General features: G+C 45.3%; 1 protein-coding gene across 2 annotated transcripts in view; it reads right to left on the bottom strand.

Moving 5' to 3' along the window:
• Positions 1-2,403: 2,403 nt before the first annotated feature.
• The window catches only part of FAT3 (FAT atypical cadherin 3), a 508,513-nt gene continuing 484,950 nt past the window's right edge, over positions 2,404-25,966 (bottom strand). The window contains exons 22-27 of one of the 2 annotated variants that reach the window (XM_044919382.1): positions 12,538-12,691; positions 10,000-10,655; positions 6,399-6,512; positions 4,233-4,292; positions 3,673-3,708; positions 2,404-3,026 (exon numbers count right to left, since the gene is read on the bottom strand). In XM_044919382.1, the coding sequence (XP_044775317.1) occupies positions 2,404-3,026; positions 3,673-3,708; positions 4,233-4,292; positions 6,399-6,512; positions 10,000-10,655; positions 12,538-12,691 (1,643 nt within the window). The remainder of the gene's footprint in view (positions 3,027-3,672; positions 3,709-4,232; positions 4,293-6,398; positions 6,513-9,999; positions 10,656-12,537; positions 12,692-25,966) is intronic. The other variant, XM_021679088.1, reaches the window with a different exon arrangement.

Here is a 25,966-nt window from a genome sequence, read left to right as displayed (position 1 = left end):
TTGTCTGGTATACATTTGGCTGCAGAGCTCTTCTGCAGAAACTCAGGGGAAGATATGCTGAAGAAAGAAGTATTTTATATAGGTCAGAGAAAAGAGAGTGAGCACAGTTTTCTTGGGCGACTTTACAACTGCATTAGGGATCTATTTATTCCTTCATCACCGTGGCAGTCAGGCATTCTCCCTCGAGGAGATGCTGTGTAAGCAGTAGTGACTCATCGGCATTAATCTTGTTCTAATATTTCCTGGGGGCAAGAAATGAATTGTTGGTTTTACTTTGATGGTTTTTATGTCATTGCATTATTAAAAGTGTAGCAGTGATTCTATTCTGGACCATTAGTTCATCATTTTCTCCATGATTCTTGCAAATGTGCTTCTTACATAAGAAAAATACCAGAGACTCTATTTTCAAAAGCAGCCTCAGTGAAATTTCATTTATTTCAAGACCACAGTGTGGATGATGCTTCCATGAGGAGGTCCGACCAAGAGACGGGGAGAGGAGAAAAGCTGGAAAATCTGTGAAGTGTATCCTGAACTCAGGAAGCTTGGGAATGAAAAGGAATTTTTTTTTTCTTGTTACAATGAGCTTCAGAAACACTGACTCCTACAAAGCAGTGGACTAAACACAATGGAAGCAACTAAAAATATGTCTGAGTGGGATGATACACAGAATCAGGACAGAATAGTCAACACACCAATGCCATATGTCACCAGAAACCGTGGACACAGAGATTTGCTCATGAGGCAGATAGTGCAAATATGCATTTATTTACCATGGCCACTGTGCATGCAGCCATGATCTGATTGAAGCAAAAGAGGGGAGTCACTCAACTTGATAACTTTCAGCTTCGAGGACTGGGTTATCGTATTTCCGGTGAAGTGATTCTCCTGTCAATTTGTGACACTCTGGGCCAAAGCCCACACGTCAGGAGAGAGGAGAACCCCGGGGTGTAATTAAACATTACACATCTTTCGAATAAGAGTTTAGTTCTGGAAAACTATAACAAAATATCATTTTTTCAAAAGCACAGTTTTGTTTTAAGTCACTATAAATGGCAGTACCAAAATAAAGTTAAGTGAACCAGAGCAAAATATGGCATTTGGTGTTTCTCTAACATCATAGAGATCAGAGAAATTGGAAAGTCTGCCTCGCTGGCAGGATTTTTCAGCACAGTCCATATCCTAAAACCCTCACATTAGCTTTCCTCAAGAGCAGCCTTATTGAGTGCAAGCACATATTTGTACATAGGCCCAGACACACACGCTATTATAATTTATACACGAGAACTACTCTACTTTCTTCTTTTTTCAAACATAATTGCATTTATAGTGATGATGCTACCAATTTAAAATAACACTTAGATTTTATCTGCATTATCAAGAATTGTGATTATCCAGCTGAAAACTTTGAAAGTATATTTCCCTTTTTTATCCCTGAATTTGAATTCTGCTTAAACCTCTAAATTCCTCTCATTGTAGAGAACAATGTGCCAAAATACAACTTTTTTTTTCTTTTTCTTCCCTGATTCTCAGAACAAAAGCCAATTTCTGCAGTAATATTAAAATTGTAGCTACGGCCAGGAATATTTACTGGAAAACACAAAAGCAGATAATCACTAATGTTTCTAATGTTTGAATAACGTTAACCTTCTCCCCAACCCCCAAAAGCGAGCCCAAATATCCTCACATTCCTCTCCATTGATACCTTTCTCAAAGATCATAAAGCCCAGCTATATTATATTGGATGCTTAACACAAACAAACAAACAAAAATAACTAAGCATACAAACCATGTTACCCAAACCTAATTTTATAGCTGAAAACTGGACAGCTTATTAAAGAAAAATAGAGTTGATTTTGAAGGCTTCAGCCCATTTTCTTGTTTGTTTGTTTTTTTTTTTTTTAGTAATATTTGTTTCTCTTTTCTTTTGCCTAAGAGACTAACCTTCCCAACCATCGTAACTACTATTTTCATCCCCTCCCCCTCCTTGGCTCAAAATGACATGCAACAATGCCTCTTGGCTCGTTGCCAGTTATTAATACTGCCGCCTTGGCCGCTGTAACCCTTCCCGGGTCCCGATACTGCACAAAGCCATACAGGATGGGCTGTATAACCTAGCAGGTGGAGTTTATTCTCCCTATAGAAAGTCGGTGCCCCGTCTTGGTCATGAACGCAGATACCTACTGCAAGGCTATCGGCCCGTCACTGCTAAGAAACAGTCGGAGCCTTTCCTTTGCACCCAGCGTGACAGGAGCTTGCCCGTGACAGCAGGACTTGTGAAGAAGTTCCCAGGGGGCAAGTCCATGTTTCCTTCGGGCCACTGGCCGTGCAGACGCACGAACCCTGCCAGCCTCCTTCCCGTGGTTCAGCCACGGACAGCGCCAAGGGCCCAGGCAGATGCGCCGTCTATACCTGGGTCTGGTGCTGAGTCTCGATGAAGGGAATGTGCAGGCTGGCGAGGCTGAGCTCTCCCACGCTCTCGTAGTCACTCACGGCTGCTTCGGAATCGTCAAAGCCGCAGCTGGCGGACACATCCGAGGACGAGGTGCCTCTGGAATTGTGCAAGGAGAGAGACACGCTGTCGGCGGGGCCTGCCGTCTCTGCGCCCTGGTTCATGCTCACGGCAAAAGTACTAAATTCACAGGCGGCAGGCGGGCCCGCCAAATCCGTGTCGTTGGGGAATGGGTGGGGAGGAAGGTACTGGCTGGGGTGGAACTGGGGCCTTCTCCTGCAGTCGGGGCTCAGCGTGCTGGCCAGCGACACAGGCTGGGAGGGCGGCAGGGCCTCGTACTGGTCTGGGAAGTCCTCTGGCAGGGGAGGGGGCAGCTGGTCCTGGTTCAGGAACTCCTCTTCATGGGGGGGTGGGTACTCGCTGTCGATGTCATAGCCGCCCAGGTAGTAATCGCTCTCCAGCTCCCGCGTGCTGCCCTGGTGTGCAGACCCTCCCTCTTGGTTCTCATAGTTGGGCACTTCCTCTATGTCCGACAGCCGGGCCCCGGGCATCCAGTCGGAGGTGTCCCAGTGATACGCTGTGGGAGAAAAGCCGTGACAGTCAATTTCCTCCAGACTGGAGCTGGGGCAGGGCTTAGAAAAGGAGCGGATTGGGGGGGGGGGGGGCGACCTGACATGCAATTAACATCCAAGAGACCCTAAGATGCTGGGGTCATGTGCATGCTCCTTACAGGGCTCCCTCAGGGGCCAGCCATGCTCTGGTCCCCGGGAGAATGAGGCGATGGCGACTCTGAGAGAGGGTGCCCGGTTGCTGCAGAGCCTCACACTCAGCCATGCCACAGGGGATGGCTAGCCAGGGCATGCGGAGTAAACCTAGTTCCAGCAGCCCCTCCCCGCCAGTCCTTCTTCCTTTCTATATGCTAAATGCAGAGCCAGGCTGGCAACATGCTCCCAGAGAGAGGGCGGGGTATGGGCCGTACTGTGGTCCATGGAAGGTAGGAGGACGCGCTGCAAATGGATGACCGACACACGCGGTGGGGAGGCTGGGGGAGGGATGCTGGGGGGACTTTCGCTTCCAATGCCAAGCACACAAGACACCTGGAACATGCAAAATGCAGATCAAAGAAACCCAGAAAGGATGGAGGGAGAGGGACAGGGTAAGAACGAACTCAGCAATTCAAAACGTGGAAGAAAAATGTTATCCTGGGGTTATGGCAGAGTCACCTCGGTTGTAGTTCTGTCCTTGGTCCATGATAGACACTGTTTAAATACAAAGTGAGAGGTAAACCTGATAATCTAAGCCATGCGAAGAGGGTAAAACAGAATATTTTAGATAACTTAAAAACACCTGCTCCTGTTTCTCCTCCTTGTTCTTTGGGAAATAAAAAGATAAATCCCATCTATACCTGGTCCTAATTGTATTGAGACACTAATAAAAGTTACCTGATTAAAATCAATCCCCATAAGAGTATAGCCTTGAATGCTTTCTTAAGTATGTTGAATATAAGAACAAATTTAGTAGTAATCTGGATTCCAACTGATTGGGAACTCTTGTCTTAGAAGGGCTTTTATAAAAAAGAGTACCCCATCTATTTAACAACTTATGAAGTAGGTTTTTTTTTCCTTTAAATTGTAAAATTCACTCCAACCCCTAGAGAAACAGCTGGTGTCCCCTAGGTTGCTAGCTGATTGAAAGCAACCCCAGATCAAGTAACACAGAAGCCATATTTTCAAAAGGATAACTCTTTACACAAAGAAATGTTATGGAAGAAAAAAGTAAATACCTTCATTCTCTATAGTGTCAACTACATTGTTGACAAGCTGAATGACAGTCACAATGGATGCTTGTGGCCAGGAAAAGAAGACAGAGGAGAAGGGAAGGAGAGTTTCTGGTTAGTCACGTAGTTCAGATATAAGAGAACTTCTCTTCACAACAATGGCATCAAAGGTGCAGCATGCAAACACCTGAAGCCTCCCCAGTCTGCCCGTTAGGCAGCACTCCGGTGAACGCTTTTATCTGGGGGTCTTGGGGATCCTTGGGACAGAAGGGCCAGGGCAGCAAACCCAGGACCAGGCATGATCGGCAGGGAGTCTGGCTCATAAATTCACACCTCATGGCCCAGTGAAATCAATCTAGGAAGGCAGTGGCTCATCAACCTCAGGCTAATTTCTCATTAATAACTCCCAAAGGCTCCCAGGGGAAGACCTCACTATTCCCATGGATAATTATTTGTCGGTCAGCCATGCTGCTCCAAACCAAATGTTAGAGATGGAGGATCACCTTGCAGGGCTGACGGCTTCACACTCCCATGATGCCACTTAGCCTAGAACAAACCCAAGGCCCAGCTTCGACCAGTAAAGCACAGACAAAAGTCAGCATCTGGCCTCTGAAATCTGGGAAGGAGAATTCTGTGCTCTATATGGGGCTGATTTAGCACCCGATTCCAGCAGCTTGTGGAGAGGTGATCAGGCTTAAAATTCATTTGTTGAAAATTCCTAACACTACGCACTTTCGTCAGGACTGACCCAGAAAGGTTAAGCATGAAAGGCCAAATGTGTGAGCTTAAGGGCACACATGGCAGAGCCCGTGAGAAGAGTCAGCTAGGTAGCATTGCCAGACCTCTGCCTGGAGTGGAAACTACGTGTTCTCGGGTGTTTCTATATAAAATGCCAAGCAGCAATAGCTTTTCTTCTGGCTGGGGATGAGGGAAGGAGTAAGCAACACGGCAAACAGATCCGGAGGTATGTCCCTGACCTTCTGAGAATGGTCAGAAGAAAGCCACTGTTATATGGTTTGTTACCCCAGCAGTCAGATACAAGTAGGCTTCTGCCCCTCTCTGGAATGCCGGGTATTGGGGTGGAAGAGATTTGGGGATGAGGGTGCCGAAGGTAGACTATTTTACTTCCGTGATTGCTTCTATGGCCTTGGAGCTCACCTGTTCCTCTATTTACCTGGGGGGCAAAGACTGTATCATTTTCATTTTGTACTTCTGGGTACAAAATACTCAGCACAGGGTTCAGCATGTAGGAGAAACTCGGCATGTATTTATGGGTTGTATGATTACATTAATTGATACATATTCGATTTTTGCCAATGACTTACATATGGGGAAATGAAATAAAGTATTGACTAAGGGAATGCTAACTGTCTCTGTGGATGACTATTGGAAATGATTCTTGATTCACTGCTATGTAATAAACTCTCACTGTTTTGTGACCATTTCTGCTCCACCTCCTGCCCTGGGGAGACCAATCCATCCTCCAGAGCTGGTTACTCAGCTCAGAAAACCCAGTCCAGCATTTAGTACCCTCTCCATAAAGATAAGTTCACAAAAGTTGGTGGTAGCAGCTTTGGAGTGTCAATGAAGTCCAGGAACCATATGGAATCGCATGCCACATTTTGGGTATATGGCATTTTTCTAAGGGATGGATCCATAGTCACAGTATTCATAGATTCTCCAAAGGCCCATGACCCCAGATGCTTATAAGGAGACTTCAGCTGAATGACGATGCCACTTCTAGGGGAAGGAGGTTCTATGGCAAGGAGGTCTTACCCCTAAATGAATTTCTGACGATGGGGAGGTTGGATATACAGCGAAGAGTGAAAAGATCACCAGTCGTAAAATAAAAGAAAGAAAGAAACCACAGTTTTCTAGAGTATCATTTGGGATGAGGTGGTTCCCGTAGGAGAAGAGGATGCATTACTGGAGGTCAGGGAACTTGGCGCACCTCTGACACGGACCCCTGGACTGCCCACAGCGGCAGCTCAGCAAGTGCTTCCGCAGTGATGACAGCCAACAGCGGGGCCGGCCAAAAAGCCAGTGAACATGCTCCAACGTCCACGGTCAGGCCCAGAAACAGAACTGGTCACATCACCCTCCTCCCTACCCACGGACTTCCAGCACAGGAGGCAAAACCCACACAGGGGAACGCAGCTACCGAGTGCTTACCATTGTCATCGCCAGAATCCGACTGGAAGGAGCTCAGGGACTGAACCTCAGAGTTGCTGCCTTTATTACTGCCTGCAAAGCAGGTCACTTCTCCGGGATCATCAATCCCTTTGTCTTTGCGGACAGCCAGAGAGAAAGCAGAAACGACACCGGTTACCTTGTGCATATGCCTAGCCCTCCCACCCCCAGAGTTCACTTCTCAGAGTGCTTTCATTTGCTTCGAGAAAATAATTTAGCTCCACAATAGAAAATTGATTGTACCACTGGGGGCAAAGGTCTGTCAATCAAGTGATTTACATTATGGATTTGAAACCCTTAACCCGTGGTAAATGAGCTTCCAGATAGCTGACAGCCGAAAGGAGCTGTTCCCTCCTCAAAGTGAGGTGACGAAGTGAAGAGTGAAGGCAGGATGAAGTGGCTGGGTTACTCTTTGCCATTCAGAGTTAATTTAAATCATTTACATGAACCGACGTGGTGTCAATATCAGGTTAAATGAGATTACTTATAAAATAGGGGTATAAATATTTTATAGGCAAGAATGCCATTACATTCATCCCAACTTCCATCTCTGGGGAGCGAGTGGAGTTCTCCGCCTTGCCTTCTAGAGGGCAGCGTCCCACCATTTTTGGGAATGACAGTGTTCAGAGCTCTGTGTGGTAGGAGGGCAGTCGTGGTGTGGCCATGCTCTTGTCTCCCCACTTCCTCCTTTTGACTATGCAAAGACAGCCTGAACAACACACACACACACACACACACACGCACACTCTCCAGGGCTATTTTCTTATTTGATGGACTAAAGGAAGCAATAAAAACAAGCCGTATCTCGAAGTTGTCAAGTAAAAAAATGAATGAGTCGCCTAGAGATTGTCTCGCCAGCTAACTCTGCCTTGCTTAACAAAGAAGGAAATCTACTCAATAAAAACACAACAATACTTTGGGGGTAAATGTGAGTTTTGGCCTGAGGTAGATTCTGGAAATTAAGCTGTCACATTATGAAGCAAGTGGAGGAAAAGGATCACCGGGAAAAGCTTCAAATCATCGCATAACATGATGGGGAGAAGAGACGGGGACTTGTGATTAAGGGGACAGGTGTTCCTCTTTGTGACGGTGGAAATCACTGTTTCCTCCACAAAGGGTGAGGTCAGTACTGGGCACTGTGGCTCTACATCTGCTGTCAGATGCCGAAGCCACAGCGGGACCATGAGCTGGATAAACAACTGATCTAGGTAGAGAGAGACGCCTGAGAGGAGTTCACCTCCCAATGGCCACGCTGCCCCAAATATGAAGATGTGTCTCAGAAAAGCACCAGGTGAGGGCCGGGCTGAGCCCTGAACACTAGGAAGGAAACAACAAATGATCCACCCCGGTGAAAGCCGGGCATAAAACTCCTTTCTCCACTTATTTATTAGGTCCTCTCTTTTATCATTGCTAAATAAAAAAAGAGCCTTTCTAAGAGCTGGTGGATTGGCAAGGCTTTGGTAAAGTCATTGGACAGGGAATGCATTTATGGTGAAAATCCAAGGGCGATGACTTACAAGAGTGTCTACAGAAAGACTTGGCAGAGCATGGTGGAGGCGGCCCCAGAGAAGAACAGAGACTCTCCTCTGTCATCAGGGTTCCCTCTCCCTCCATCCTGCTAAAACCCCCAAGAGCAGTGTTGGTAAGAGCAGAGGCTGTGGACCCTGACGGGCCAGGTTCTAGTCCTCACCCCTCCTTCTACTAGCTACTTGTTCTTAAGGGGCTACCTCACCCATCTGCTCCTCCACTTGGTGCTCACGTGGGCTGCCGGGAGGATTTAAGAAGATCCAACATACAGCAAACATTCATCTGCTGCTTCAGTTGTCTCCCCAAATCTCTTTGTCCTTAATGTTTGCATTCTGGATTCTGTCTTGACGACTCACTGAAACACTCTCTAGATGACCAAAAATCTTCTAGGTGTCAAGCACAGTACTGTTGTTGTTTTTGTTTTTTTTTTTTTTAAGCCTGTATCCTTCCAGACAGTTTTACAGTACTCAAACCTGCTAACCTTAGCAATAGTCTTGGCTTCTGCATAGCTGCCCTGTCCTCTGTCCCTGCTCTTTTTGTTGGCAACTGTTTGCTTCCATTCCTGGCCTCTCCCATCTGCCCACCTCCCATATGTATGCATCTCCCAGTTCTTTTGGAGGTCCAGTCTGGCCATCCTCTCTTTATTCTTGCTCCTCAGTGAGCTCATCCCCGCCCCCACCCCCGGCCCCTCAAGATTCAACCATTGTGCATCCAGATGATGTCCAAACTTTCATCTCTAGCCTCCCCTTTCTCCTGAACAAGAGAACCTGTCAGGTAACCCTCATGTGCCCCCGACCCTCATCAAGCTGCTTCCTGCTTCTGGAAGGCCCTCTCCAACAGTTTCCTACCAAAATTGTACTTATGCTTGAAGACACAGCAGGAATTCCCCCTTTCTCCACAAAGATGCCCTTCACCTCCTCTGCTCATATGCTTTCCAGCTCCATTTGAAAGCAGCTTCCCCCAGATCTTCTACCCCAACACGTATCATAGTACTAAAGCTCCAGCCTTTGGAAACTCCTGCTACCAGGGCATCTCTGTTGCTGAAATATAAAGCCATTTGGCCTGATGGAAAGTCACAGGTTACCACAGAGCTTGCCTTAGTTTCATCCTGACCCACATTAGGACAGGGAAAGCAATCACCATTGCTCAATTAGTTGTTCATGGAAGCTAGCTAACTGGGCTCTGCTTTTTTTCCTCTTTGGTCCTTTTTAGTCTGTTCTCCATGGATCAGTCAGAGCCATCTTTTGAAAATGTAAATTTGATCATGCTACTCTCCTGCTTCAAAACCTGCACTCATGTTGCCATTAAAATGCATTCACTTTCCCTTGTTGCTCACCAATCTCCAACTACCTTGACCTCCCTTCTGTTCTTCAACATGTCAAGGTCTTTCCCACCACAGGGCCTTTGCACCTGTGGCTCTTTGGCTAGAATGCTGCCCCATGAGGCCTGAAGGAGAGGGAAATACCACTATCTGGACTGGACTTTTCCTGCCTTAAGTTTCACCCTCTTGTTTCATGGACCCTGCATTCCAGCCAAACAGAATGGCTTGCTTGTCTTCCAATTGTGTGGGTCCCTCCACCTTTCCCCAGACCTTTAATCCACCATGGTCCAACTCAAATGTCCCTCTGCACTTCTCAAGTCTTCATCTTAGGTCTAGAAATACTCTCTTCTTCTGACTTTCCAGAACAAGCTTTCTGTATATCACTTCTGTCACCACACTGCTTTTATTGCAACCAGTGGTGAGCTGTTGTGAATAGAGCATGTGTTTTTAGAGCTGGCAGCTCTGGATTGGCCCACCTGCTCTGCTGCCTCTTCCTAGCTCTGTGACCTTGGACACCTGATGCATGCTCTCTGAGCCTCATTTTCCCCATCTGTAAATGGGGATAAGAACCAGAGCAATTTTTCTGGACATTCAATGCCAGAACACTTCACAAGGAGTGCCCCGCCCAGGCGGTTTCTCTCTCCTCTCCCCGATTTCCTTCCCCAGTGCCAGGCCCACCACAGCTCCCCAGCAACAGTAAAGGCACAAGCAGACACACTGTGGCCTCCTACTCACTGTCGGTTCCTGCGTCCCAGCCATTTTTCCGGATGGAATCGCAGTCCGAGCGGCAGGGCGACACGGCGGGCAGGTTGGGAGCCACGCTGCACACGACCACACCGCGCCTGGCCGTCAGGATGCGCGGGGACTCGGGGTGGAACGTGGTCATCTCCTGGTGCTCGCCCCCCAGCCCATCCACGATCTTATCCAGGTTGCTCCTGGAGTCACTCTGGAAGCACGGCGTATAGGCCATGGGGCGCACGGGCACCTGCGGGGGCCCCACCTCCTGGTAGACGTTGCGGCCGTCCCCGCCGCCGCGCAGGTTCCGGAACGGGATGCCGTTGCTCTTGTTGAGCAGGGTGGCGGTGGCGGGGTCCTGCACCAGCGTGATGTTGTTGCGTGAGTATTTCTTGCGGAAGACCTTCTTGCGGAAGACGATGAAGAGGATGACCAGGATGAAGATGACGAAGAGGACCACCGCGATGCCGATGAGCTCCTCCTTGCCCACGTACGAGTGGCCGGCCTGGATGTTGGGCACGACCACGGGGCGCAGCCCACAGTACTGGCCCACGTAGCCCGGAGTGCAGTTGCACACGAAGGAGCCGAACACGTTGACGCAGGAGCCCCCGTTCTCACACTCCTCCCGCTCGCACTCGTTGACGTCCTCCTCGCACCTTCATGACAAAACACAAAGCCCCTCTCAGACAGCAGGCCCCGAAGCGCCATTCATGGTGGCCTTCTTGACGAGGAGACACAGCGCCCCAAGGGCATGTGAAGCATGACAAAGATAGAGTGACGGCGTGCGTGAGTGCGTGTGTGTGTGTTGGGGGTGGGAGGAGGTAGGTGGGCACCTCGGCAGGTGGCCCGAATTGTCACGGTGAGTTAAGGTACTTCTCGCAACCAACAGGATCACTCCCAGATAGTCTGACCCCCTCCAGATGGGAGTAAGGCAAAGACTGGCGGGAGGGAAGAGAAGGAGCAGGGAGAGAAAGAGCAGATGCTGTTGGAGAGGAACTGGTCTCCAAATCCTTGGGGCCAGAGGCATTTCAGGGTTTAAATTTTTGCAATTTTAGAAACATCATACAGTACACGTTTTTCCTTGTCTGGAACATACCCGCCCTACCGCTCAAGCTGGAGCTGCCACAGGACCCCAGAGTCAAACTATACCAGTGCTTCTATAATAAAACACATGGATATTCACACTAAATCAGATAAATAAAGACTAGAAATAGTCTCAGAGCAGTTTTGGCTGGTTTTGCCACCGAATTAGTTTGCCACTAAGTTATCCTTAACCCCTTTAGTTCTCTGAGCTTCTGGGATTAGAGAATTGCAGAGAAAAAGCAGTGAACCTATATACCTTATATAGGCTTTCCCGAGAGGAGGAACTCTTTGGTTCTGACATTTTCCTTCAACAGTTCCTGTAATTTTTGGTCTCTCTGGGAAGTGTGTGTGTGTGTGTGTGTGTGTGTGTGTGTAAGCAGATAGGTGGAGGGCTAAAGATATATATATTTTACAGATTCTGTGCTTACCATAAAGGTTAATATTAATGCAGACTATCAGGAAAGAATGATTAAAGCATTCCAATGAAAAATAATTAAATCAATTTTATTCTCTTTAAAGCAATCCATGACTCACGTTGAATATAATTATAAGGCAAACATTTAAGTCTTATTCTTTCTTAGTTTAGCATTACGTGAGAACATAGACCTTCTTTCTCCTTCACTTTTCTCTACTTCAGCAATTGCTCTGATGTGTTCATTTAAAAGGCGCGATCACTTATATCTTTGGTAATGCACCTTTTAAAATGTAGTCAAACGTCCCTAATTTGAACAGATTGAGGCCAGGTCATTCGGAAATTAGAATCACAGAGTATTTTTAAAAAAATGCAGCTTTATTACTTTAAATTACATCCAACGATTCAAAGTCCGCTAAGTATTTCCTGGTAAAGTCCTCGGGAGATTTGCTTTAATGAATACATAAGACTGATCTGTAATTAGAATATCACTTGCTTGAGATTACATATATATACTTTTCAAATGATCAAGGATGGTTGGAAGTGGCATTTTACTAAAAGCTTAAAACATTTGGCTGACACTTTAATTTCCCTCATTTCTTGGGGGAAAAAGGGTTTGCAAAGGAAAGGTAGGTTTTAGTTTCTCAGAATGATCATAAAACGTTAGGCGGTAGAGTCCAGTTAATGAGTTCTGGGGAAACGGGTAGTATGTCTGCCTCAAAATTATACTGAAAATATTAGGGGTCATAGATGATTTTCTTTAAAAGAACTGTTTTCCTAACCACAGAACACATAGTAATTATGTAAAAATTTGCAAATATAAAGAATAAAGTAAAAAAGTATAAATAACCAATAACCCCATTACCCAGAGATGATCCCCGTTAACATCTAAGTCATTTGTAAGCCTTCTTTTTGTAAAGATATTAATCCTTTTCCTGTTCCACTAGTGGTAAGTCTTTTATCCCCATTAATTGTTTACTGTTTTGCTTTCTTAGCAACAAGAAGCAGAGGAGAGAAAGACCTGGTTGCACAATCTCACTTACGTGACTCCAGTGAGCCCAGCTTTGCAATTGCAGATGAAAGTGTTCCCTATCGGGTTGCAGGAGCCTCCGTTCTGGCAGGGGTTTGGGAAGCAAGCTGTGATCTCCGACTCACAGTTTCTCCCAGTGAACTGTGAGAGACAGGTACACTGATAGCCTAGGGAGACAGAGGTCCTCATGAGCCACAGTGCCATTGGCAATGCTCGGAGTTCAGGGACTTGGCCATCACGTGCCCTCCTGATTCCTCCTAAACCAAGTCTTTGGCAGGGCCCAGATTCCAAAGATGATTATCAAATTGGTTATTTTGAACTTGGGACACATTTGCCACAAAGATGCCGAGTAATGGTTTGGATCCCCCGCTAGTCCACCAAAATGCACCTAATTAACCACCTGCCTAAATGCAAGTGAGACTGGTAAGAGACACCCAAGGAACAGACTCCAAGAGCAGAGGCCAAGATGGGGAGAAGATGCTTTCCCCAGCACATTCCTACCTAAAAGGCGGGATGGTCCCAGGCAGGAGCAGTTTACCATAGGTACCACGTTAGTTTCTTTTCTGAATCCCCTCTCACCCCCATGCCCTTTCTCTCCTTAGCTGAGAACCTCAATTCCCGCCTGGAGAGGAAGAGAGGGGAGGACAGGTAAAATGCGGATATATATCAACTCAAATGAGCCTCAGTTTGACAGATGCACAGGGAAATGGAAGAATCCCAGCCTTCACCCAGCTCCTGTATTTGGATCCTGATTTTCACATCTTTGTCAACTTTCTCTACTCATGAACCCATTGTGAGGAACCAGGTAGTAGCATCCTTACTGCAAAGAATATTAAGTATCAGAGTAGGTAGGGTTAAGTATCGGAGTAGGTAAGAGGACAATGGCATTATTTACCTCTCAGAGATGGAAGGGATGAATAAGGAGTAAGGGTTTTCTTTTGCCCTACTTTAAAAAAATTTTAAATTCCTTTTCCTATTAAAGGAATTCCTATTACAGTTTGATACTGTAAATGTATTTTCTCTTCCCTATGATTTTCTTAATAACAGTTTCTTTTCTCTAGCTTTATTGTAAGAATATAGTATATAATACATAGAACATAGAGAACATGTGTTAATCGACTATTTATGTTATCAGTAACGCCTCTGGTCAATAGTGGGCTATATTCGGCTGTTAAGTTTGGGGGAGTCAAAAGGTATACACAGATTTTCGACTGTGCAGGGGGTCGGCATCCCTAACCCCCACATTCTTCAAGGGTCACCTGTACATATTATTGATTAAGCACCGAACTCTTCATGGACTAGGTCTCTCTGGGTGTTGCTGTTTTGCCTGGTGTTCTATATTTTCATACCCGAGAGAAATCTTGCCTCTAAGGCTTTCTGACTGGATCTACCCTGAGTAGTGCACTCTCGTCCTGCTGTGGGGCTACTGTCCCTGGGATTGCCCTCTCTGCTCTCCTGGGCTGGATCTAGTGTTTTTGGTATCCCCTATCTTCCTAATTTCTTGGCTTACTCTCTATTTCCTTAGGATCCATTCTACAGTAGCTTTCTGAGAAAGGGTTTGCAGGTCAATGTTGTGAGACCCTGCATAGCTGGATGTGTCTTTACTTCACCCTTACCCCCTCTTTGGTAGGCTGTGTCCAGAATTCTGAGCAGTACCTTCCATGTGGCCTTTGAGAAATCCAAGGCCTTTTAGTTCAAGTTTGTACTTGACCTGGTTTCTTTTCCTCTCCAACAATGTGGAGGATCTTCTTTTGGCCCCCAGTTTTCTGAGATTTCACCATGATATGCTTTAGTGTGGGCTTATTTCAGCCAGCACTGGGCACTCTGGAAATTCTTGTCCTTTTACTTTCTCAGGAAATTTAATTATTTCATTGATGATTTCCATTCCTTTGTTTTCCCTGTTCTGTCTTTATGGAAGTTTTATGATTTGGTCTCAGATCTCCTGGACTTTCCTCTAATTATTTTTCTTATATTACATCTCCATGGGTATTTTTTCTGTACTTTCTGAGATTCTCATCTTCTGAAACTTTTATTGAGGTTTTCATTTATGTTGTCATTTTCCAAGGGCTCTTTTTTATTCACTAAGTTTTCGTGTTTGTGTGTGTTTAAAAAATAGCACCCTGCTCATGTTTTGTGGTTACAATATCTTCTCTTATCTCTCTGAGGATATTAATATTTTTATGAAGCTTTCTCCCTGCATAGTTTTCTCCAGGTAGTTTTGGCTCTGTTACTTTGCTTTGGTCTCTGTGATGGTGAATTTTATGTGTCAGTTTTCAGGCTATGGTGTCCAACTGTTGGACAAACACCAGTCCAGATGATCCTGTGAGGGTATCTGTGGATGTGATTAACGCTTACAATCAGCTGACTTGAAGCAAAGCAGATTACCCTCCATGATATAGGTGGACCTTATTTATTCGTTTGCTGGCCTTAAGAAGGAGGAATTCTGCAGCAACATAGAAATTTTGCCTGAGTTTCCAGCCTGCTGGCCTGCTCTGCAATTTCAAATTCAAGACTACAAAATCAATTCTTACCTGAATTTCCAGCCTCCTGGCCTGCCCCATAAATAGCCGACTTGCCAGCCCAATTATATGAGTCAACTCCTTAAAACCTATCCATCTGTCTGTGTATCTATTTATCATCTATCTATCCATACTATTGGTTCTGTTTCTCTGAAGAAGCTTAATACATTCTTTATCTTCCATATTAGAGGATTTCCTACCTTGTCTGGCAATCCTTCCTTATCAACTCAGATTGCAAAGTGGGGCGGTAGGAAATTAGAAATCTGATGGGAAGCTCTGAGCACATGGGCGGGGTTTGTCAACTGTGATACTGTGATACTGTTTCACTTCCACTGGGTTGGTAAATTTCCCCACTAATGACCCTTATCACCTGCCCAGAGGGACAGTGAAAGCTGCTTTCTAACATTCGAGAGACTGGGTTCTGGTAGAGGAGCGATGGTTATGGGTCTCAGCATCCAATGAAGACATGAGATTCACTTCTACCCACCCCAGCGCTGACCAAGTGCAGGGCAATGCCGGCGCTCCCTGTCCTCTCACCCCTGCAATCCACCATCACCTGCAGGCTCTGCCAGGGCGTGGGGGGCGTGGTTGCCTGGCCGTGCAGAGAGAAGGGGGGAATCTAGGGTTCTGACTGCCTCTCAAACAGATGTTTGACTAATTCTTATTTTAAGCCCTTCTCCCCATCGCTTCCCCTTTTAGAGGTGACTAAGGCCTCCAGTTCCTGAGGCTTTTGGGGATCAGTTCCCAGATTCCCTTCTCCTGGTCAACATTTCAGCCTTTCGAAGCTTCACTTCTCTCTTCCTTACCACCAGTCCGTTGGCCTCCCACCTCCAACCTTGGTTGGTGTTGTCTCCCTCTCAAGTCCCCTCACTCCTCGGGGCTTATGGCTTATGAAAATGCCTTTACTCATGCAGTAGTGGGATTGTGACAGCGAGCTGCCACCATTACCTGGAAGTGACCAATGAGACTGTCCTCATTTCTAAGATCTTTTGTAAATGCTGTAAATGACCACTCTCACTCTTAGTCGAAGGGTTCTTGGGCTAATCTCTGCTCCCCAGTGACTGATGTTGGGATTTTATAGATTGACTTTTTAAAGTTTATTTATTTATTAATTTAGTAATCTCTACAGCTCACATGGGGCTTGAACTCATGACCTTGGAGATCAAGACTCACATGCTCTTCCTATTGAGCCACCCAGGTGCTCCTATAGACTGATTTCTACAGGCATAACATAGTTAAAAATCTCTAGATTGAAATAGCATATGTGCTCATTTATGTGTACTCAATCCACACTACAGAGATCTCTGACGTCTAAGGGGACATTATGACTATCTAGGTTGTTCATAGGTTCAGAGAAAGAAAGACTCACCTTTGGGAGGCAGGTGCAGGAGGCAAGAGAGAACTCTTTACATTCACAAAAGGAGGTGGGGTGCCAACCTCCCCAGCACCAGGAAACACAAAAGGCCAGAGATTGAGGCTCCGAGAAAGACACGGTGCTCTCGAATGCAATAACATTGAAACACCAGGGAAACTAACTCTTAAGGAAAGACTGTTGTTGATGCAAACTGTGTCCAAAGGCGGCCAGCCTGATGTCTGTGGACAGGATGCAGGAGTCTGAGGTATGCTTGCTTTAAATTCCGCTGACTTGGAGTTGTTTTTTTCCAGTTTGGGAAGCTGCTCGCCTTAATGGATTCGAATGGGATTGATGAAAGCAGTTAGAACTGGGAAAAATGCATCTTTGTGTCACCTGGCTAGTCGTTGGCCGGAAAACCATGTCAGTTAGAGGTAGAGTAACTTGTGAGGATGAATTAGATTCCCTTCTTGACTAAAGGGAGGGGTGATACAATCACAGGAGGGGACTTGAAGGCACATCAATGATGAGGTGGGAGGGAAGCCAGGAAGGGGGAATCTAAGGCAAGGTGGGTCAGGGCAGGTAAAAATCTCACTCTCCAGCTCCTATTTGGCAAGCTTCTGACAATTTCCCAAATAATGCCATAGCAGAAGACATTGGGGGGAAGGGAAGCACAAGGAAGGCCTGTCTGGAAATAAGGGACATTTGAATTACTCTCATGGAAACTGGATTCTAACTAAGGTCATGGGTTTGATTTCTTTGATTTGATGTCTTGGTGCCTTGGAAAATCAGAATTTAAAATGAGGCAATACCTCTAGTGCAGTATTTTACTCTCACACATTTCCTTCTGCGTTTTGTCATTTTCATTATCTTTTGTGGGCTCCCTAGTGTTGATGCGGCCGCCTGCCTGACTGATTCACCTTGTCACTGACTTAGTGCCTAAGCCATAAGGCAGTGGTGGGCTGGAGCCAGCTCACAGGGCAGTGAGAACGGAATTTGGCAGGCCAGTTTTAAAACCACCGGTAGCCTGACACGAGCCACGGTGGGAGTATTTACATCACAGGAATCAACAAACACTACAAATTGGGGCTTTTATTTTTATTTTTATTTTTTTAAGATTTTATTTATTTATTTGATAGAGACAGAGAGAGGGAGAGCGCAAGCAGGTGGAGTGGCAGGCAGAGGGAGAGGGAGAGGGAGAGGGAGAAGCAGGCTCCCCGCTGAGGAAGGAGCCCGACGTGGGGCTTGATCCCAGGAGCCTGGGATCATGACCTGAGCTGAAGGCAGCCGCTGAACTGAGGCGCCCCTGGGGCTTTGATTTTTAGAGAGCTGGTTCGCAGTACACCCTGGAAGAGGGACTAAGACAAAAACACACCGCCTACAAATGCAGAGATAGCCACAAAACCACCGTGATAGCAGGCATGGGCGTGGCAGGAGGGAGCTCGGAGCTCCTTGGGGGGCACGTTGGATCTAGGCTAGAGCAAACCAAGCCCGACCGAGGAGCTCTGCTCTACATCATCGGAAGATGATGATGTAGATGATGGTGATGGCAGCTGACACTTGTATGTTTTAATTATTTACTCTGTGCCAAAAGCAGTTCGCAGCACTTCACATGTACTAACTCATCTAATTCTGAAAACAAGCCTATGTCAGAGGTACTATTGTTATTCCCATTTTCTAGACAAGGAAACTAGGGTACAGAGAAGTTGATTACTTATTCAAGGTCATGAAGCTAGTGTGGATCTGGCTCCAGAGTCCTGAAACTATTCAATATCCTTTAACAACTGTACTTCATTACACTCTCTTTCTGGATTCTCTGCTTATCCAGAGACAGAAGGAAGCTGTCTAATACCTGTTCTCATGATCTCAAGCCCATGGGGCAAAGGAGGTAGAGAATGTTTGGAAAAAATATTGCTTGTAGAACTTTAAATTTGGAGTTTTTATGTTAACACGATGAGAGGGAAAAGCGACTGGATCTTATTTTGAAGTGGTCAGATTTTTCTTTAAATGAAAGAAGAGTGATATCTATTGTGAAAGAGGTTTGTTGATCAAGAGTAACCTGTTATCACCAAGTTTTCTTTATGATCTCATTCTCCTGGCCTGGGCCCTATTATTAATAACTTGAGAGTATCAGCCAGTCTGCCAGAGTGATATGAGGGATCTACTGCTGTAGTGGTTTAAAGTCACTCTGAATCACTTTATGAAGGACCACAATAACCCTATGGAGGAAAAACGAAAAGCCCCATTAACATCTCAATTCCATGGGGGTTGGAGACATCAGTGGCTTGTTCGAGTACATATAACCGGTAAGTGATTGAGTTTGAGCTTGAATCCAGGCTTTCAGATTCTCAAAGATTTCTACAAGACGGTATTGGCATTGAAACTCGTCAGTGAGTGGGAACTTATCACTTGCTAGGAATGAGGAGGGGATTGTACTTAATCAACGCTCCAGGGGGTTATGGAAATAAGGAAGATGGACAACATCAGACACCCCTCTGGGAGCCAACTAATCATTAAATAGTAAGATACTGGCATCATAAAGTTTCTGCTCTTACCAAGCATTACCATATGTTGGTCTAAAACACAAATCAAGGGGGGCACGTGGGTGGCTCATTTGGTTAAGCATCTGCCTTTGGCTCAGGTCATGATCCTGGAGTCCTGGGATGGAGTCCCATGTCGGGCTTCCTGCTCAGCGGGGAGTCGGCTTCTCCGTCTGCCCCTCCCCCCTCCGCTTGTGTGCGCATGCTCTCTCAAATAAATAAATAAAATCTTTTTAAAAAACCCACTAATCAAGGAAACAGAATTTCAAGAGCTATACAGGCATTATCTGACCACAAATAATATTTTAACACTATGTAAATGTGAAAGAAAAATAAAACGCCATGGATAATACCCAAGTGTTATTAAAAAGAGTAGGTTTTTTTTTTTTTTCGGGGTTAGGGGAGAAGGTCAAATAAGGAAATTACTAGCAAGAACAACAGCTTAGGGGTGCCTGGGTGGCACAGTCGGTTGGTTAAGCAATTGACTCTTGGTCTCAGCTCAGGACCTGATCTCAGGGTCATGAGATCGAGCCCTGTGTCGGGTTCCGCGCTTAGCGTGGAATCCGCTTCACATTCTCTCTCCCTCTCCTCCTGCTCCTCCTGCTTGTGCTCTCTCTCTTTAAAATAAATAAATCTTTTAAGAAATTTTTAAAAAGAACAACAGCTTATTATGCACTAGGAAAAATGCGAAGAACATTCTATGCATTATCTCATTTATTTCTTGACAATGACCCTATGTTGCGAGTACTATTATTATAGTTATTTTAGAAATGAGGGAACTGAGGCTTAAATAAGATGGTTTGCCTAAAGTTACATAGTCAATAAGTGACAGACACCGCTTAAAGTAGTTCCCAGGTTGAAAAAAGACAATCCTATTCTTAGCATTGAGATACATGTTACAAAAAATAATACTGTTATAGCTTCTCTCCCCTGGAATCCTGTCAAAGCGAGAAGTGTATTTTTAAGCCTTGCCTCAAAGCTGTGCTCTTGTTTACAATCCTTCTAGTTATAGCAGATGCAGATGGCTTTGAAATCTGCACCCGGACCAACTTAAAATGCCCCCCCCCTTTCCTCATTCAAAGAACACTGCAAAACCTATTAAATGCAAAAAAATAGAAATGGTTTAAGCAATTATAGAGTGAATGTGGGCTGGGTAAGCAAATTATCAAGATCATTTCTATCTGACTCTTTTGACTTATTAGTCGTTTTCGAAACTAATTCATCCAGGTCATGGCCTCAACCCCTCGGCCCTGCTCCCCAGTGTAGGTGACATGATTCTGATCAGGTTTGGCTGCCTTGATAAGGCAACATCTGCTTTGTGCACAAAGGTGGAAGTAATGACAAATGTGAACTGGCATTTGGGATCTGAAGTCAGCATCAACCACTACGCTTGCTGGATTATGGATTTCATATAGAGACTCCAAGAGCTCACATGATCTGGGGAGGCAGCTGTGAGGTTGTTTAGGGAGGTCCTGGGTCCTTTTAAGTTCTGGCTGTTACCCACCAGCCGGGTACGATCACAGCCGAGCCGCCTGGCCTCCGGGAACCTCCCTATTTTTATCTGGTAATTGAACCTCACTAATACCCACTTCATAGAGGATAATAAGGCTTTTGGATTCATCAGCCACAATGTAGCACACAAACATTAGGTGCTTTATTGTTGTAATTATTGTAATTATTATGGATTCTGAAATCAGCTTCCTTTCTATGTTGCCCATCAACCAAACGACTGAAAGCCATGGGAGTTTCTTACTCTGACTTTTAGGCTGAATCCTGAAACGTCTAGTCTGTGTGAATCTCAATAAGTATGAGAAAGCTGGTGGGCCCATTATCGCATGAGATGCTGATCAGAAGTAGGGGAAGCTCGGCTGTAGAGCATGGCTTCTGTCCTTACTTCCCATCTTTCACCAAGCAGGGTGCAGAATGACCTTTGAAGGTGAGACCTGTAACTTTCCCTAGGACAGCTTTCATACATTGTATATTGGGCTGAGCCTCTAGCATTTTCTTTGAGGATCTGGAAATATGGAATGTATTAACAACAGTAAATTCTCACCTTCTAGCATGTTCCTTTGTGTTTGCAAGTAACCTGACTGCTTTAGAGTTTTGAGGGTTTTTTTTGTTTTGTTTTGTTTTTTAGCAGTATCTATATGATTAATGCTGTTACCATGAGGCTTTTTCCAAAATACCAAAAACAAGGGACCTCAGTATTTAGAAGAAAGTCACCCAGAAAAAAAAAGTTTCCCCATAAGCTGCAAAGCTCAGGGAAATTATGTCCACAGTAAGGGTGCCTGGCTGGCTCAGTCAGTAGAGCACGTGAGCCTTGATCTCAAAGCTATGAGTTGGAGGTCCACGTTGGGTGAAGAAATTACTTAAAAATAAAATATTTTTGGGCGCCTGGGTGGCTCAGTTGGTTAAGCAACTGCCTTCGGCTCAGGTCATGATCCTGGAGTCACAGGATCGAGTCCCGCATTGGGCTCCCTGCTCGGCAGGGAGTCTGCTTCTCCCTCTGACCCTCCCCCCTCTCATGCTCTCTCTCTCTCTCATTCTCTCTCTCAAATAAATAAATAAAATCTTTAAAAAAAATAATAAAATAAAATATTTTTTAAAAATGATGTCCTCAGTATATCCACTGGATGTCTGGCTCCTCCCTTCTCTGTCCCACTTTGCTCAGTGGGCCAGTGGGCTGAGCTCATACAGGAACCCTGTTCAAGTCCCATAAGCCAGCTGTGAGGGGAGGGAGGCCACAGAGTGGAATCAGCTGGTCACAGAGAAAGCAATGGGACCCCAGAATTTACTTAAAGTTTGAAGGCCTGATTTTATCTAAACCTTTACCAGTTAGGGATGCAAAAGACTCAGTAAAACATCACCCAAAGTATCCTGGGCAGCTTTGTTGCTGAAAACACTTCTCTGCCCAACTATTGGCAACATCCAAGACCTTGTTGTTGCACACAACTTACTTAGAGGGAGTAGGTAGACACTATCACTTTTCTCTTCGGAGGGGAGCTCAGGGGGACCTCAAACTCCTGGCTGTCTGGGGAACAAAGTTCAAGCTTTACACTAAAACAGTGACAACAAAAGCAGGCCGCGCACCTGACGTTCACTTCCTGAACATCCCATGTCTGCTTACCTTTCCTGGACATCACTGACTCACATTCTGGGAAACAGAGTTTATTGGCATTCCCAAACTCCAGTGGTTCGCAAACTCAGATGTGCATAGAACTATCTTGGAGGCTTGTTAAAAACAGAGATGTCTGAAGTGCCCCCTTGCAGATTCTGAGATTCCAATTTGTAGGTTTGGGTGGTTCCCCCCCCCCGCCCCAAACTTTCACTGAGAAATTTTTCTTGGTAGTAAGTTGAGCAATTTGTGACTATGACTCAGTGATCTAGCAGAAGGTTCCTTTGACATGGGCAGTGAATGATGGAGGCAAGTAGAGAGATTCTCCTTTTCCCTTTAACAATTGAGAGACTCTTCTGTAACAAGGTTTCATTTTAATAAGGTCCTCAGGTGATGCAGATGCCTCTCAGAGATCGAGAACCACTATATATATACAGAGATACATATATATATATGAAAACAAAAAAAGAACTAGTTTCCTTAGGTTTCAGGGCAGTTCAGAGACAGAGAAAGATACCAGTATATCACCTAGAGATATTGTTAAAATACAGACTTGGATTCAGTGGCTTTGGGGTGGGATCTAAGATGCTACATTCCTAACATTTGCAGCAATGCCGATAGGTTGACTCCTGGAACACACTTTACGTAACAAGGGTTTCAAGAGCACAGGCCGGAGGGGGCGTTCCACAAACCTGGATCAAATCCTGGCTTCCCCACTGTACTAGCTGTGTGACACTGGGCTAGTTACTTAACCTCTCTGGCCTGTGTTTTTAATCTGTAAAATGGGGTGAGGGAAGGGAAGACTTGGACTGACCCCAGCGTATTGTGAGAATTGTCACAGTGCTTAAGCACCTACAAGGTAAGCACTTACCTCAGTACCAAGCACAAGGTAAGAATCTAATAAATGGTAACGCTTACCCATTTACAAACTTACCAAGTTTTCACTTTAAGAGTTAGGCTTCTAGTCTCATGCAGAGCTGACAGAATGGCTATTTCTGGCCTGGTGACTGTTGGCTTGCTGCATTGCTTTGCCAAATTATAGCTTAGCTTTAACTAGGTTTTTCCAGTAATGGGCTTGATCTGAGCAGGATAAGGCAGGGAGGACTGAGGACTCCTTATCCAGATTGTGGGTGCTCAGCGGGCTGCTCCCTGCCCCAAGGGGCCTGGAAATGCAGGGGTCAGAATGGGACAAAGCTGTTTCTTCTCCATGGTGGCTGCTATTTCCAGCTCATGTTTATGAAATATATATAATTTCAAGGCTTTAACAAGAGAGAGCCTTCCCTCTGTGGTTGATTTACAGAGTCGTATTTACACTCTTATTACAAGTTAGCATTCTGGGCTTGAACTCCGTGGGGTTTCCGTGGCTCATTCTTGGGACAGCCAGAGTTATAACACTGGTCAAACTGGCTGACCATGTCATTCCCAGCTAGCAGACACGGCTTGCTTGCCGTTTTGTGCCAAGTGTTTGATTGGGTTTGGAGGTGGTTAGAGCAGAATCCTGCCTCTTTGAAATAGAATGTCTCTTGCTGGGGGTTGTCTGCTTAAAACACTCCAAATGCTCTGGAACAATGAGTTAGGACAGCCACAGTCTGAGAGTGAAGCCTGTTCCCAGGAGAGCCGATGACCAAAACTCCAGCATTCTTCCGTGGTCAAGGGGGTGATTATACTCAAGTAAAGTGTCTGGAATTTTAAAGCAACACACAGCACAGGATTCAAATGGCAGCAAGATGTTCAGTCAATTAACTTCTGTCACCAGCATTCTCCGTTGCATGGAGTCACACCGGAAGCACCTCACTCCACTTTCTCTAGCCCTATTCCCCTCTTTGAATACTGCCTGCCTCCCAGCCTTTGATCTGGGGAAGCAGGACTCTCTCTCTGTGATTAGATAGCCCTGCAGCCAGAGGGCATTCTTCAAGGCATGAATATTCTTTCATTAATGACTGAGTCTTATTGTTCTTTTTAAACCATCACTCACAACTAGAATGATTTTTCCTTTCTTTTAAATACTCTTATAATTAGCTGCAGAGTTTCACAGATAGGAGTTAAAGGCCAAATTATTGGTTGTTTCTTTCCTTGCTTTTATCCCCCAATTTCGGGCATTCACAGAGAGGATACAGGGGCCTGGCAAAAATTCCTCTTATATTAACAGATAATGGTGGCAAGAAAATGGATTCCCTCTCCTCTTTTTTAGAAGCCCATGTCTCAATCCTGATACCCTGGAGTAGGTAGATACCTTCTCATACATCGGAGGAGGAATTCTGTGCCTTTGATTCCCTAGGGAAGTAATAGAAACCCAGTTCTTGGATTTCCTGGCAGGTGGTGAGGAGTCCACTTGCCCTACGTTCAGTACTGCTGTGCATGAGACCCTCAGATTGCCCCATGGGGATCATGCCCTGGGGGTCGCTAAGAACCACTGGGCCTCCTCAACTCAAGAGAAACAGTAGGCTTGAGAAAAAAGAGTTGTATAGGTGGAGATGAGGAGAGATACTTTGTTTTAGGAAAACATGAGCCTCCAGGCACAAAGGAGACATTTGAACTGATGGAAGGCTCTATCGCCTTGGAAGAAAGAGCATCTGTTGAGGAATCCCAGTCCCAAACCCAATCAGAAGGGGAAGTGGGGAGCAGGGGACAAAGAAGAATATGAGAGAGAATGCAACCTGTAGGCCAGGTTGGGCCTCTGGGGAGAGGAAAGCAAGTTCCTGAGGCCATGTGAAAAGTATACAGCAGGTGGGTCCTCAGTGCTGAAATTTGGTTAAACCAAATGAGATTTAAAAAAAAAAAGTAGAGGAAAATTGCTGTGCTGACATGAGTCACACTCACCTAATGAACATACCTGCACTGAATACTTTGCTCACGGATTTCAGGCAATTAAAAAACATTAAAATGCACGCTGAGGAGCAAGATTCCCTGTCTTTTTCCTTAATACGGTGATTATTATTGTTATTATTATTTTAAAGATAACCCATCATGGAAGCCCATAGCTTTGCCAGCAAAAACAATGTCCTGCCATCGTTAAAAGTATGTTACAATTTGTGGCTATGTACCCAGCATTTGACATGGAGTGGTGTTCTATTTCAACTCAATTTAATTATATGCTCCTTTTATATATCGTGGATGGCTCACACTAGCAGAATTATTTTGCCTGGTGAAAAACTGGCCATGACTTGTCATAATGGGCTGGTTTATAGAACCACTGAAGTATAGTTACTGCCCATCATTCGGGAATTATGGCACCGTAACAACCCTTTATTTACATATACTGCTGAGACAGTAAAAACAGCAAATAGATTTCTTAAATCGAGATGGCAGAAATTTCCCCCCAGGGCACTTGGCCCTCATTGTGGCAGTAACATATGCAAGTCTAAATAACTTTGGTGTCTGTATTTCGGCAGTGCATCATTGCATGGACAGTTTGTAACATTCTAATAATAAAATGGACTCTAAATTTGGAGTTGGGCTTCACGAACATTAGATGGTAATGTGCACAGCAGAATCCCTAAGTGATTTGTGAGGAAGGTTTAAATTTGCTAATCACACTACTGCTGAGAGACTCTGCAAAGGGGCTCAAGTGTGATCAGTGGCTGGGCTGTTGGAAGGCAGCAGGGCCTTCCACTAGCGGAGTGCCTGACCTAGTTTATGTGAGCACAGAGACTGCATCTGGGGGAAGTCAGGGATTCTTTTATTTCCAGACTCCAAGGACTCAGATGATCCTGGCTTTGCCCTCAAACAATAGAAGCCGTCTATTCCCTTTCCCCACCTTTTTCACCTACCCTGTTTTCTTTCTTCCTTCCTTCCTTCCTTCCTTCCTTCCTTCCTTTCTTTCTTTCTTTCTCTCTCTCTCTCTCTCTTTCTTTCTTTCTTTCTTTTTTTTTCCTTCCTTCCTTCCTTCCTTCCTTCCTTCCTTCCTTCCTTCCTTC

Source organism: Neomonachus schauinslandi, chromosome 11 (assembly GCF_002201575.2).
Source record: "Neomonachus schauinslandi chromosome 11, ASM220157v2, whole genome shotgun sequence".
Taxonomy (NCBI): Eukaryota; Metazoa; Chordata; class Mammalia; order Carnivora; family Phocidae; genus Neomonachus; species Neomonachus schauinslandi.
The sequence above is the reverse complement of the archived record's forward strand: the minus strand, read 5'-3'. Positions and strand labels throughout refer to the sequence as shown.